The sequence below is a fragment of the Echeneis naucrates genome, chromosome 14 (genome assembly GCF_900963305.1).
Source record: "Echeneis naucrates chromosome 14, fEcheNa1.1, whole genome shotgun sequence".
Classification (NCBI taxonomy): Eukaryota; Metazoa; Chordata; class Actinopteri; order Carangiformes; family Echeneidae; genus Echeneis; species Echeneis naucrates.
In genome coordinates, this window is record NC_042524.1 from 2,893,391 (window position 1) to 2,906,619 (window position 13,229).

Genomic DNA, 13,229 nt, shown 5'->3' on the forward strand with positions numbered 1-13,229 from the left:
GAGGGGGGGAGGGAAGGAAGAGAAGGAAGGAGGGAAGGGAAGGGAGAAGGAAGGGTAGGAGGGAGGGAGGGAAGAGAAGGAAGGAGGGAAGGGAGAAGGAAAGGGTAGGATGGAGGGAGGGGGAGGGAAGGGAAGGAAGGGAGGGGGGAGGGAAGGGAAGGAAGGGAGGGAGGGGGAGGGAGAAGGAAGGGTAGGAGGGAGGAGGGAGGGAAGGGAGGGAAGGAAGGAAGGAAGGAAGGAGGGAGGGAGGAAGGGAGGGAAGAAAGGAAGGAAGGAGGGAGGGAGGGAGGATAAATTTGGACATCACAAATTTATTAAACTCTGCATTATCTGAATTGTGGCCATGTTATTGAATAAGTGCCGCTCTCTACTGACACAAACAGGAGGGAATCGAACAGCACCTACCTGTGTTACAAGCCTGGCTACAGATTTCTGCAAACGGCCTGTGAGGGAGAACAAACGGAGTCATTTCAGGAGAGGCAACACTTCCTACAATCTAAATAAACGACGGGAAAAAAGGCTAAATTTTGGATGACTTAAGTCTTTGCCTCCATTCTTTCATCATAGCTTAACTGCTTCGGTGTCAAAAGCAGATCACTATTTCAAATTATTTACATTTTCTGTTGAAGATTTATTCTTTGACATCTCAGGGGCTGGATTTAAATCCAACGCATAAATAAACCGTGATGAGCTTAAGTACCGAAGAAGCAAAAAGCCCAAATTCCCAGTGAAATGTACAGCGCGGTGACAGCTAGCAGGCTGCTGAATATTTAGGCGTCTCCACACTCACTGTAGCTGGCTCTTGATGTTGAATGTTATTTTATCTGCGGCTTGAAGGATTTTCTCCAGGCACGCAATGTCGTAGGTGTTTGGGTTTCGGAAGGGGATGTCGTCTGGAAGGCCACTAACTTCTACAGACTCCGGACTGCCGCGGATTAACTTGTAGGGGACCATGACGGAGCGGTCTAAGCCCAGAGCTTCACCTGAACACAGAACCAGACAGAAATCAGAACAAAGGCACGGGATGCTGCTCAAAACCAAACTTGAACTTTGGTAGAAAACGTGAAAGTTTCCTTCTAACTACAGGAGGGAACAAGTGGAAGTGCCTGAGGAAAAATGAGCTGAATACAAGCCATTATTCTAATCACTGTGCTGAAAAAACTAGGCGTGCGTTTTGTATCTGATGCGAGGAATTTTTAGATTTCCTTGTTTACAGAGTGACTTCCTCTCACACATTTAGCCTGGGGTGCATTAATGTTCGTTTCAATAATCCAGGGAAGCTAAGAACAGATATTAATCCCACGCAGAGAACTGGATGCAGAAGAGTCCTGATGCTCCTGCTGAACACAAACAGTGTCATTAAATTATGATGTTGAATTGTGTTTAAATCCCTCCGACACAGAAAATCTCCATGAATGAGACTCACTGACGACATCTTCAAACCTCCCGGCCCGTTTTTCAAGACAAGTGTGTCCATTTCTTCTAATAGCATTATAGTATTTACCTAAAATCACTTTAAAAAGGACCATTCATTCACAAAAATGTCACTAAAAATTAGTTGGAAACATTAAAAAATATTCTCAATGCAGCGACATGAAAAAAATGTATGAAAGTGATTAATATGTCATTACATGATAGAAAATATTAAATCAAATGAGGAGAAAACAGCTGATCCCGATAAAACCTAAAGGAAACGTTTCTGTCTGTAAATGAATGATAATGAGCAGATGAATCTGTTCATGTCGGCGATTCTCGGCTCTGCTCTTTAAAGACTCAACACGAGCTGTTTTATATTCAGCCTGAGGAAACTCCACTTACCGTATTTCTTGTTGAACAGTTCCTTGACTTGCTCTCGAAGGACCACTTTCTCTCCCATGCGGTTAATATCGTCCTCATCTGTCGGGCGAAGGCGCTCGGTTAATGGCAAATCCCAAAGTAAAGTTCCCAATGAAGCAACAACAGGATGCTGTGCGACTCACCACTGATGGAGGCGTAGGCCTTCTTTAGTAAAGTGACTCGTCGAGGTGCTGATAAAAAATAATTAAATCAGTTACCTGTTGTGGGATTAGACGACTTGAGGAGAAACTGAACTTCTTCCTACCTGGTTTTGGAATGAGTCCTTGAAAAGGTCTGCAAAGAAGAAAAGTCATGTTGGAGGTTGAAAAGGTTTGACGGAGTCCAGTCGTGATGTTTAATAGCCTGCAGCCTCTTCATCTGTTTTTATGATTAATGAAGCAATTCTATGTCCTCTCTCTGAACTAAAGAGCAGACAGGACCGGCTAAATCCTGAGATCCTGACGGGAAGCTACGAGTCCTGATGATTTCAACAATAATGAGACGTTGATTTTTTTAAAACTGGAGCATATAAGCTGGTTTTTATAGGTTTTCTCCACATTGCAGGATATAATGTGTCATTTTTCATTGATTTTGCCTGTTTTGATGCTGAGCAGCTTCTCACATTCATATTTAGTCAACAACAATTTGCATACGTGAATCTGTTTTCACTTTTGATGACCAACCACAGTCGTTTGATGTCTAATGTTTTCTCTAAACAACATAAAGTCATTTTATTTTATTTTTTTCATTTTTTAAGTTTGGTTCCATCTCATCATGTGCAGTTTATCGTGAGTCTCACAATACTCTTCAGTGTTACTGAGCGAGACTGGAAATAAGAAACTGTGGTTTCCACCTGGTAATGGTGAAGCTGATTTTGTCAGCGACCGCCAGGATCCTCTCCAGGTTCTGGGAGCCGAAGGTGCAGGGCTTCCTGAAGGGGATGCCTGGTGGGAGGCCCTCGATGATGACCGAGTCCGGGTTGTTCTTGATCCTCTTGTAAGGCACTTGGACGGGGTACTTGATGCCCAATGCCTCCCCATACTTCCTGTTGAACAGATCCTGGACCTGCTCTCGCAGCGTGTTGGCCAGGTCGATCCTGGACAGCTTGGACTCCAGGCACTCTGAAAAACAGGAAGAAGACTTAATCTTTTAAACATCCATTTCAACAACGCACTTCCTCAGAGTCTGGTCTGCTCTGCTCTCTCTCTTTAGTTTTTAAAACGAAGGTGATGAATGTCAAACCTGATTCCTGTTTAAACAACGAACTGCATCAAATCTGAGCTTCAAAGCGGCGACTGGAAGTGAAACCTGAACGTACCTGAGAATCCAGGTCTCTTGGATATAGCTGCAGTATCCTCTGTTGCTGGTGCTGCATCCTTGGTGTCCAGCTCTTTGTAACCAAAAAAAAAAAAAAAAAAACATTCAAAAGGTTAAACATTTGTTTTTTGGTGCCTCCCAAGTTTTACTGAGCACAACAAAGAAAGCGGAGAGCTCTCGGCTCCGGCAGCTTAGCTTTGTCATAAATAAAAAGGTAGAAATAGCTGCAGGAAATCTCTGCCAGCACTTTCTTTTTCCTTTAGAGGAGTCCTTTTAAAAATAGATTATGAACTAGATTTGAACCCACAATTTCAAGAATGCAGGTGACAGGGCAAATAGTCAACTTTGAATTGAGTCTCTTCTTATTTATATAACCCAATATCAGAGTTTTGTGTCAGAGAACTTAAACTGTGTGTTGAGTATTAATAGCATCCTAAACCTGCATTATGAGCTTCCAGATGGTGGATTTCTCTGCATACAGTCTCCTCACTGTCGGCTAAGATACCACTTTATCTCCAGTGTGGACTTTTTAAAGGTAAGCTGCATGCATAGAAGAGGACTTGAGTCCAAATACAGTCAATTCGCCGTTTTTCTCATTCTCTAAAACACCGGTGCAAACAGCTGTGGCATTACAGAGACAATGCGATGCAGGAAAACACTCGAGCTTCTTCTGCAATTTGTAAACAGGTCACAGTCTCAATTTGCACAATCTAAATTAGAAGTGACTAATGTATACGAAATAATGGGACGGGAAAACAGAACAAATCATTATGTATTCATGACCACGAGGTGCACAAAGCAGCTTCGGATTTTTCAGCTGGAGCTTTTAGGTAAATATGGCATTTACAGCACAGGGCAGTGAATAATAAACTTTTGTTGTTTTGTTCGTGCTGTTGATGCAATCTTCCCAAACAAAACTGTAATGAATTAGTTCCTGAATTTCAACAAAACAACCCCTTTTAACAAAGTCCCCTGTCCCCAATAAAAAGGCAAAGTTCGAGGAGGCAGTTTGCAGTTATTTGCCACTGACTTGCATTTAAATAATTACGAGTGCATATCAAACAGAAAGTAAAAGATGGACACACCTGAATCACACACGGGGATAGAAGGCATTTCTTGTTTTACTTGCTCAGTTAACAGCTCAGGCCTGAAAACAGGAAGAAGGTTATTACAATAAAAACAGTGAAGCTTCGGAAAGTTGGAAGATAAGTGCGGAGGGGTAAGTAGGTGGAGATTGGGCCATTGCTGATGACAGATCATAACACAGCTTCTTCTGGAGACAACCTTGTTTGATGAAATGATACATACAAACACACACACACACACACACACACACACTACCCATCATCAATTCTTTTACCTTTTGACAACAAACTGGATCTGACTGCTCACAGCCAAGATCTTCCGCAGTTTGGCTGCGCCGAAACAGTTGGGCCTCCGGAGAGAGATCCCCTCCGGCAGCCCGGTGACGTACAGATCCTCAGGGTACATCTGGAACTTGGAGTAGGGCACCTTTGCAGGTTCAGGTAGGCCCAGAGCTTCAGCTGAGGTGGAGGGAGAGGGCAGAAACAGAAGAAGAGACATCATCTCACCGAATGAGCTCGAGTACAATCTTTCCAGGTGCAAACCTGCAGGACAGTCAAAGTTATTTGAAAGACAAATCAAAGGTGACCGGTGAAATTGTGGTTATGAGCGCCTGTCCCTTTTTACAGGCCGACAGTACAGTTCCTCTCTTGCTGAACGCAAACCAACAAATTTGCTTTCAAATTCAATAAAAATCTGACTCAGCGGCTGGCGTGTTTATAGCCTGTCTGACCGTCTGCCTTGTTAGATGTTGTCAGCAGCTTCCCAGATCGCAGCATTTACTGTGGAGTTTATAACAATGAGGTTACTAAATGAGTAAAAATAAAAAAATATGTATTTAACACCTAAGGTGTGACAAGCAGGGCCCATCACCACTTTTGTCCTCTTTGATAATCCTGGCTTTTCAAAATTAAAAAAAGAAATCCTTGCTCTGTTTCAGTGGATGAATGTTGTTGAAACAGTATTCAAACTACAATAAACCTGCTCAGTAACTCGTCTTAAACTCCTCTAATATAAAAACCACACTGAGCAAACAAATTCTTTTGTGTTAAATTATTAAAAAAAATCTGACTGTTCCAACATTAATAATTAAACAAGACTTTAAAAGTTGAACTTGTGTACACGTGGAGCAGATCAGAGTTTTACTCCAAAATGAACAGGCCTGATTTAACGTCCCACCTGGTTAGGACTAACTGCCCCCCTCCCCACTGCCACCCCCTCTACAGGTATCTTACCGTACTTAATGCTAAAGAGGCTCTCCACTTGTCTCCGCAGCTGAAGAATCATTTCACCAATGTCCTCCACCAGACTCCCCGCTGCAGAAGCCCAACAAAGGAAAAAGCAGCCCAAACATTCACACCAAGAACGGCGGGGGAGAGTTATTACACAAGGTCAGCTCAGTTAGCCGGAGCCCTCACACCTTTGAATAGTGCTACTTCTCCCTGCAGCAAATTTATTTTGACAAATGCCCGCTGTCCCACACTGACCTGATGAAGACAAACTGACTGTGCGGTGTATTAATCACTGGGGACCATATCAAACCAACTCTAAACAGAGGAGAACGGTGAAAAAGGGAAGTTGGAAATAATTATTCAGTTGGATGGAACTAAAAAATAACTAATAATGCTCTTGAGGCAAACCCAAACATCCATTTTACCTACATGCTGTAAAATTAAATGGAGATCTCATTGATGTTTTTTTTTTTCTTCCCCATTTTCTTTGGTCTCAGTTACCAAATACAAGATCTTGGAAAAAACTGAAAATCTATTGATATGTACACTCATACAGGCAGAACTATCGCTGGGGAATCTGTAGTAATGTTTTCCAGTGCATGTCTGGATCAAAGGTTTTGTACTTTTATATCACATAAATTTAACTCCAAGTCTTCCTCTGCAACAAGCTACTGCGCCGCACACAGTGACAGAGCGGGCGACATGCTCTGGATTTAGCAGACCATCCCTCATAAATCATTTGTGTCCGCAGAGTGTGATGATACATTTTCCACCCTACCTTCAGAGGATCTTCTGATGCCCTGGGAGGCCGCACCAGGAGACAGAGCTTCAGCTGCGACATGAGAGAAGAACATGAGACGGGCAGACGGACAGCTGCTTTCAAACGTTCATACAACAGATACAACATCCTGATTGTTTTCAACATTAACTGAGCTCAAGAGAAACACCTTCAAGTGGCTGCACAAGTGTTAGTCGGACTCCACAGGTTTGCTATGATTAAAAAATTGTCAGTTTTGTTGTATGTAATTATTATTACAAGAAAAGAAGAAAATTTGTTCTTTTTCATTCTGTTGCATCATTACTGCCAGCACTGTACGATCACATCCAGATTATATAACGCACAAAGGTTATTTATTGAAAAACTAACAAAACTAGCTGTCAAAACATTTAAAAAATGCAATGTTGTTTTTTTATGATGCAATTCACAACAGAGGAAGTTCACGAGTTGACTGCGCTAAACACCAGTTTGATATTTGTGGATGCGGTTTTTGCTTTAAAGTTTATTGTGTTATTCATTTCAGCCATAATCACCAGGACCAACCGGAGATTGTTAACTCGAGAGAGTTACTACGGTACTTATTTATTGGTGAGAAGTTTGGACTGCATGAAGACGAGACATTCACAGCTCATGTCTTTGTGACCATCAGTATTTGAGAGATGATGTAACCTCCAATGAATCCGCTAATGAGAGTTGACGAGTCCCTGATTTGATTTTGTTTCACTGTAGCTGCGCTAAAAAGCTTGTTAGTACCTGGAACAGCAAATAACAGTGTGACATTCACTGTGCTTACCTTTGTTTTCTTTCCTTTAGTGGTCATTTTGTGAAAGAAAAGAAAACTTAAAACAAAGCACAATCAAATAAATAAAATAAAACAAAAGGCCTTTTGAAAGCATTGTATGCGACACCCAAGAGCACATTGAATCGGCTGTTCATCCTCTACAACATGAAGGCTGCACTGAAAAAAGGGCCTCATATGAAAAGGGGATTCAACTTAATCACTCAATCTCTAAAATAAGCCTTCTGCGTTTAAACTTTTATCTTTAAACCATATTTGAATGTGTCTGATTGTTAACATTGTTAAAATCGATCAAATCGATCCCAATTGGTGACAGAGGCAGAAGAAGTGTAAGAAGAGGCTGCAGTCGACTCAAACGTTCTTGGGAATCGTTCTACAGCGGCTGAGGGTTTAACGGTGGGAGCTGTGTCAGTCTACAGACGGTTCTGTGTTAGATGAAGGCTGAATGAGGACTCTGGGAATTATTTGGTCTTTCTAACACTGTGTCTAACGCAGGACTAGAAGGACGATATAACTCAAGATCTGGAAATGTGCACGATGCATCAGTTCTCACAGCTGAGATTAGAGCGGAGGCTGTAACGACCCAGTCGGAGCCACCCTCAGTCAGACTGACAGCTGATACATGGTGCCTTTCACAGATGAGAGCTAGTATTTGTTAGACTGGTGGTGGTGGTGGTGGGGGAGGAGGGGGGTGCTACAGTGGGTCAGACTTGGGATGGGGTGTGTGTTTGGTTTTTTGTTGTTTTTTTTTTAAAGGTTGGGGTTGTGTCTACTTGGGGCAGGGGAAGTCTGGTTGTGGAGGAGTGGGAGTATCTGAGAAAAGGTGGTTTCATACGTGCTGCAGAATATTTAGCACCCTAATAAGAGCCAGACTGTGGGGAGGGTCAGCAGCGGGCGCTGGGCAGCACCATGGCGCCTGTGGGGCTGTGGGTGGAGCTGGCAATCCAGGAGCCGCGGTGACAAGGTGGGCAGACGAAATGGGAGGTGGATGCCGACGCGGCTGAAGTTACCTGTGTGATTTTCCGGCGGGTGAAGGGGCGCTGGAGGTGCAGCGGGGGCGGGGGGAGCGGAGGGCGAGGCTGTGGGTGGACACGCTGCGGCAGCCGCAGGCTCAGCCACAGACTCACTGGGCTCCTCCCCAGCTGTACCGGCATCTGGAGAAACAACATTTTTTTTTTTTTTTTTTTTTAAAGTCACCAGTTTCTCACAAATTGTGCTCTTTTGCACTATAAATAAAAGGAGACTAACAGGAAATTATGATATTTCCTGTTTTGATATTTCATGTGATAGTCTGGTATCAGCTTTAGACTGGACATGTTGCTACTCAGTTTTAGGAAAATAAGCCTGTATTAATGTGACACTGACAGAGATATAACTTCCTCAGATACTGCAAAGCTGTGTCTGAAATCACAAATCTCACTCAACTCTTTCCATTAGAGGAAGTTAATTACCTGTGGCCTGGACATTCCCTTAAACTGAACTCATGACACCTGGTCTTGGCCCTGGTTCTGGTTGTGATTGTTTCCCCCAGCAAGTGCAGTTCACAGATGCATTTCAGTCATGTGTGCATGAAATTAAGATTGAAAATGTCCATGCACAACAAAGAATTTACATATTTACATTTTTCCATGACAGCACTCATATTAGGATTTTCTATTTATGTTTAAACCAATCGTTTCAGGACTTATTTTATCTATGTTTAACCTCAGCCACATGTGTGAGTTGTGTCTGAGTACTCTAACATCCTCCTTTCCACTTTCCTGCATCTCTTGTGCAGAACCCACTCCAGCTGTGCCACAGGCAACTGTAGCTGCACCCGCGGATCAAACTGGACAGAATAATATGATAAATGTAATTTACAGTGCACAATCTTTGCTTTCTGCAAAATGCAATTATGCAAAGTTGGACAGTGGAGCTGCAGGAGGCAACAGCAACAAATTGACGACTGTACTCCATAATAAAACCTGATGACACAGTTTTGCTTTAGGACGTCTCATGAAAAAGCTGCAATATTTGAGGAACAATCTAGAAAAACTTATCTCTGGCAACTGTGTTTATATTTTAAGTAGTGAACAATTTCAAAGCTAATGGCTGCTTAGCATGAGCTCTCTTACCTGGCACTGTGACTTGAATGATTTCCCCATCTGGAGGCTCTGTTTTAATCCTTTTCAAAGGAATGCAATCTCCTGAAGGACCTGTGGGGATTGCACAGTTCATTCTGCCTGAGTTCCCATCATGCTCTGTGTGTTTATGGTGGTGATAAACAGATTTAAGTCCGTGATACAACATGGTCGAGCTGAGAGGACTGCAAAGCACGGTGGTAATTTCGATGGAGACTTCCAGAGAATGTTAATGTTGCTTAAAAAAAAAAAACTTTCATCTGATTCTCCGGCTGCGAAACACAATTTTTTTTGGGGCCAATTTATGACTTTATCATTTTGATAGGATGGTAGAGAAAACAGAACAGAAAGACGTGGACATGCTCACATAGTATATTTGGACGTTATGCTCAATGTGTTTTTTTATATTGCACATACCTGCTTCACACTCGGCCAAAGGGCTCACACAGGCGCTTGTTGATCTGTGAGGTAAAGCAGAGGGCACAACAGTGATTACTATGAAACTGCTCACGGGCCAAACACCGGTAACAGTCTTTGGAAACTTAGGCTGAGTGATATTTACTAATAAGTGCAGATTTGTCTTCATCTGTGCAGCAACAGCCTACACAATAAGTGTTGATCTTCTGAGAATGCGCACATTTTTCCTACAAATGCGTCTTTTTAAGCTGACGCATCGGACAGACGTGGCACTGCCAGCATAAAGACTGCGAAACTATAGGCTTGTTACTTAAGGAATCGCAGGATATAAAGAAGAAATTAGGCCGAATTAAAATATGAATTAAGGGCTGTCACCAAAATTAGGTTTATCACGGCTAGTCTCACAGCTGCAATATAAATGATAAATCCTGTAAAGGAGCATATTTTAACAGTTTCATTCAGTCCCACACGATGAGTGATGGCAGTTATAAATGCTGCATCATTTGGCCGCCCGCCACTATCTCATATTTCTACATTATAAACAGAGTCTGTGGAGTAATGCTAGATTCATGGGGAGGGGGGGCTCTGTCTGACCTGCTGTTCTGAGGATTGCTGACCAGCTCGGCTGCGGTGGGCGGGATGCTCAGATTGTCAGGGAAGCTGTCTTCAGGCGTGGAGCCCAGGTCATGCTTTCCCTCCTCCCTTGCAATCTTGCCAGCAGCTTCAACAAACAAGACGCAAGGAGATAAACAAACACTGTATCCCATTAGTGGAGGAAATCTGCTGGGTTAAATATACAAATAAAGCCTTGACAGGGTTTTCCGCGGGATGTTTTGGGGGTCTGCTACTGTAATTAATTGTAAAGCTCCTAACAAATATCATACGGCTAAATGTCTTGGGTTTGGGGCAAGGTTCAACTCTGAGCCCAGACCAATTCCACCAAAGCTATCACATCTTTCTCAGAATTTTCTTCTGGCAAAGGTGTAGACCATTTTTCATTTTAATGAAAATGCAGCTACAGGCCCTATGTTTATATCATAATTACTTTCACTTTATACCAGGCCAGATTGCAAAATTAAAACTTATGGTTCAGCATGAATGTGGCTTCATCTGACCGATTCTGTCGCATCTACTTCCACATATGGGCAGATCTCTTATATCCCTGAATCTCTGACACTGAGGATTTTCTCTGTTTGTGCCAGAATTGGACCAGATGTGGAAGTAGCATCTCTCACTTCGGCTTAATGGGTGGACCCGGTTACGGCCATGGAACCAGACGTATGCTGGGCCAGAAGAAAAGAAGCATGTGGCTGAGTGTATTTTGCTATCTGGAAGTTTGCATTTTTTTCTTCTTGAATAATTCAGACAACTGCATCATGTTACTTTGTTTGCAATCCATCTCCAGTGAGCTATTATCAGCTGATATACTTGGCCCATCTGATTTATGGGTCAGACTCTAGTGCTCACCAATCATGTGACCAAACAGCAGTAATTGTCTCATAGACTCCATGGAGTTTATTAGGTCAACCTCCCTACAAGGTTTCATATTTAATGTAAAATATCTGACTTTAATTTAAGATCAAATTTTAGACACATTTCAACTATGGGATGCTACACTGTAAAATATGAGTCTCATAAAATTTTGGTGGCAATCTCAGTGGGCTTGCAATCCACAGTAAATATTTATAGAGGCAGAAACACATCCTCGACTGCGACTACAGATGTTTTAGTCATAGTGCTGTTTTTATGCAGTTCATTAAAAATGGTGCTTGCCACCAACAAATGAGAACTTCTTACCTATATGAATAGAGTTCACAGTCTCTTCCTCTCAGTCTTTTCACTGCATATTCTGATTGGTTGGTTTGTAGATGTGGCCTAACTATTTTAAAAAGCTGCTTTAATTGCACAGCCTTTACTCAGGCGTTTATTAAACTTGCTAAGATGTTGCTAATGTTTTCTTCTCCCCATTCAAATCAGTGAGATCTAAACATTGATCTCAGTGGGGTTGAAACACTTTCCTGAGACCACAACAATTAAGTGATCTGAGGGCCGGTTCACTGTAGGGCTCTTGCTACACTATAGCAGTACATCAGTTTAATGCTACTTATTATATAAATGACTGTCTGTGATGGCATTTGATGAATTTATGAACTGCAAAGGCATAATGATTAGACTGTTCCAACAAATAGACATTTCATCCCCCAGTGTCCCTGCTGCATTTTCTGGTATTTAAGACACTGGCATAAGAAGTCATGAACAGACAGATCAGCTGTGATTTAATAAATGAGGTGCAAATCACAAGTTACGTGCATGAGGAAATGGTTATTAAAACAAAACTAAATGAATCAGCCTTACCAGTGAAAATCCTTTCATCAAACATTCTGGAAAATAAAAAGAAAAATAAAAACAAACCAACAGTGCGTTAGTCATTGAGTTTAAAGAGACTTGCGGTTCTCATGGCACACACACATTCACAAAGAGTGTTCATGTGGAGGAACACATCATTAGCAACTCTTCTTTATGCACATTAAATCCTCTTTAAACAATCATCCTCAGTCAAACAGTCAAGTAATAGAGTCATTTCTTTGTTTCCAGTGAATGCCTCCAACTAAAAATAAGTATGTGGCAGTGATACACTCCTTCTGGCGTCTGCTAACCACTCAGTCTGCTGCCGAGATTATCTCCTCCTGCCATGATCATAACTCATCTATAGACACGGTTCTTCTATGTTTTGTTTATTTTATTCTATTTGCTAAAAAAAAAACAAAAAAAACATTAGGGCTGCCAGATGGTGAAGAGAGCAACTCTTTATAGGCTGTTGTGCATGTATAATATATTTCCTGGCATATTAAAACCAGATGACCTGGTTTCAAATTTCAGAGTTATTGCTGAACAAACCTAATAGTTTACATCTTTTGAATAACACTCAGGACACACCACAAACAAAATTAGAAGCAAAAAGGTTTGGTCTGGAAAACAGACAGTGCTGGTTCCTAAAAGGGTTAATCCAGTGTTGTGGTGGCTTTGTTAGGGCATGACCCAGCTCCACGTTGTCAAACTTGGCTCAACTTCATCAGGCTCAGCTGCACATCGTCAGCTATACTTGGTTTAGTACGTTATTATAATCAGCATTGTTTGACATGTCTTATTTCAAAAACACATGAAGGAGCCACTTCTTTGAACTGCATGGCACATACATTCATCACAAGGACATGACTCAAATACACCAGAAAAACCAAACCTGGATTCATTCCATTGTTCTTGACAAATACACCATTTACTCCTGCTTTGAGTGGTGTTTGGTAAAAACTACAACGCCCAGCTCTTTAAGAAAAGTACTGAGCTCTTTGCTGAAATGGAAACAACATAATTGGGATGTGTTTTAAAAAATTTACTGCTTCAGTTGAAAGCAGTGGGCCCGGGGCTGAGTGCCAGAAAGAAACAAAATGTCCTGAGGTATTAAAGAGACTAATGCATTTTGGGTTTTGGTCTTTTCATGGGACTTGTTTTTTTTGGGAATTTTATGTAGTTAGCATGTTAACTTTGGCTTGCTTGTGTTACACAACATTTCTGAATCATTCTGACTTTTGACAAGTGCTGATTTATATCAAAGTCATCGTTTCATCGTTTTTATGACTGTAAATATC

The 13,229-nt window shown here is 41.8% G+C and overlaps 1 protein-coding gene across 2 annotated transcripts in view; it reads right to left on the reverse strand.

Moving 5' to 3' along the window:
- The window catches only part of gtf2ird1 (GTF2I repeat domain containing 1), a 29,152-nt gene that overhangs the window by 1,694 nt on the left and 14,229 nt on the right, over positions 1-13,229 (reverse strand). For both annotated transcript variants that reach the window (XM_029519014.1, XM_029519012.1), the window contains exons 10-25: positions 11,938-11,963; positions 10,177-10,303; positions 9,583-9,626; positions 9,160-9,240; positions 8,056-8,199; positions 6,247-6,300; positions 5,472-5,552; positions 4,514-4,697; positions 4,239-4,300; positions 3,155-3,226; positions 2,690-2,957; positions 2,102-2,130; positions 1,980-2,027; positions 1,819-1,896; positions 791-983; positions 406-443 (exon numbers count right to left, since the gene is read on the reverse strand). In XM_029519014.1, the coding sequence (XP_029374874.1) occupies positions 406-443; positions 791-983; positions 1,819-1,896; positions 1,980-2,027; positions 2,102-2,130; positions 2,690-2,957; positions 3,155-3,226; positions 4,239-4,300; positions 4,514-4,697; positions 5,472-5,552; positions 6,247-6,300; positions 8,056-8,199; positions 9,160-9,240; positions 9,583-9,626; positions 10,177-10,303; positions 11,938-11,963 (1,529 nt within the window). The remainder of the gene's footprint in view (positions 1-405; positions 444-790; positions 984-1,818; positions 1,897-1,979; positions 2,028-2,101; positions 2,131-2,689; positions 2,958-3,154; positions 3,227-4,238; positions 4,301-4,513; positions 4,698-5,471; positions 5,553-6,246; positions 6,301-8,055; positions 8,200-9,159; positions 9,241-9,582; positions 9,627-10,176; positions 10,304-11,937; positions 11,964-13,229) is intronic.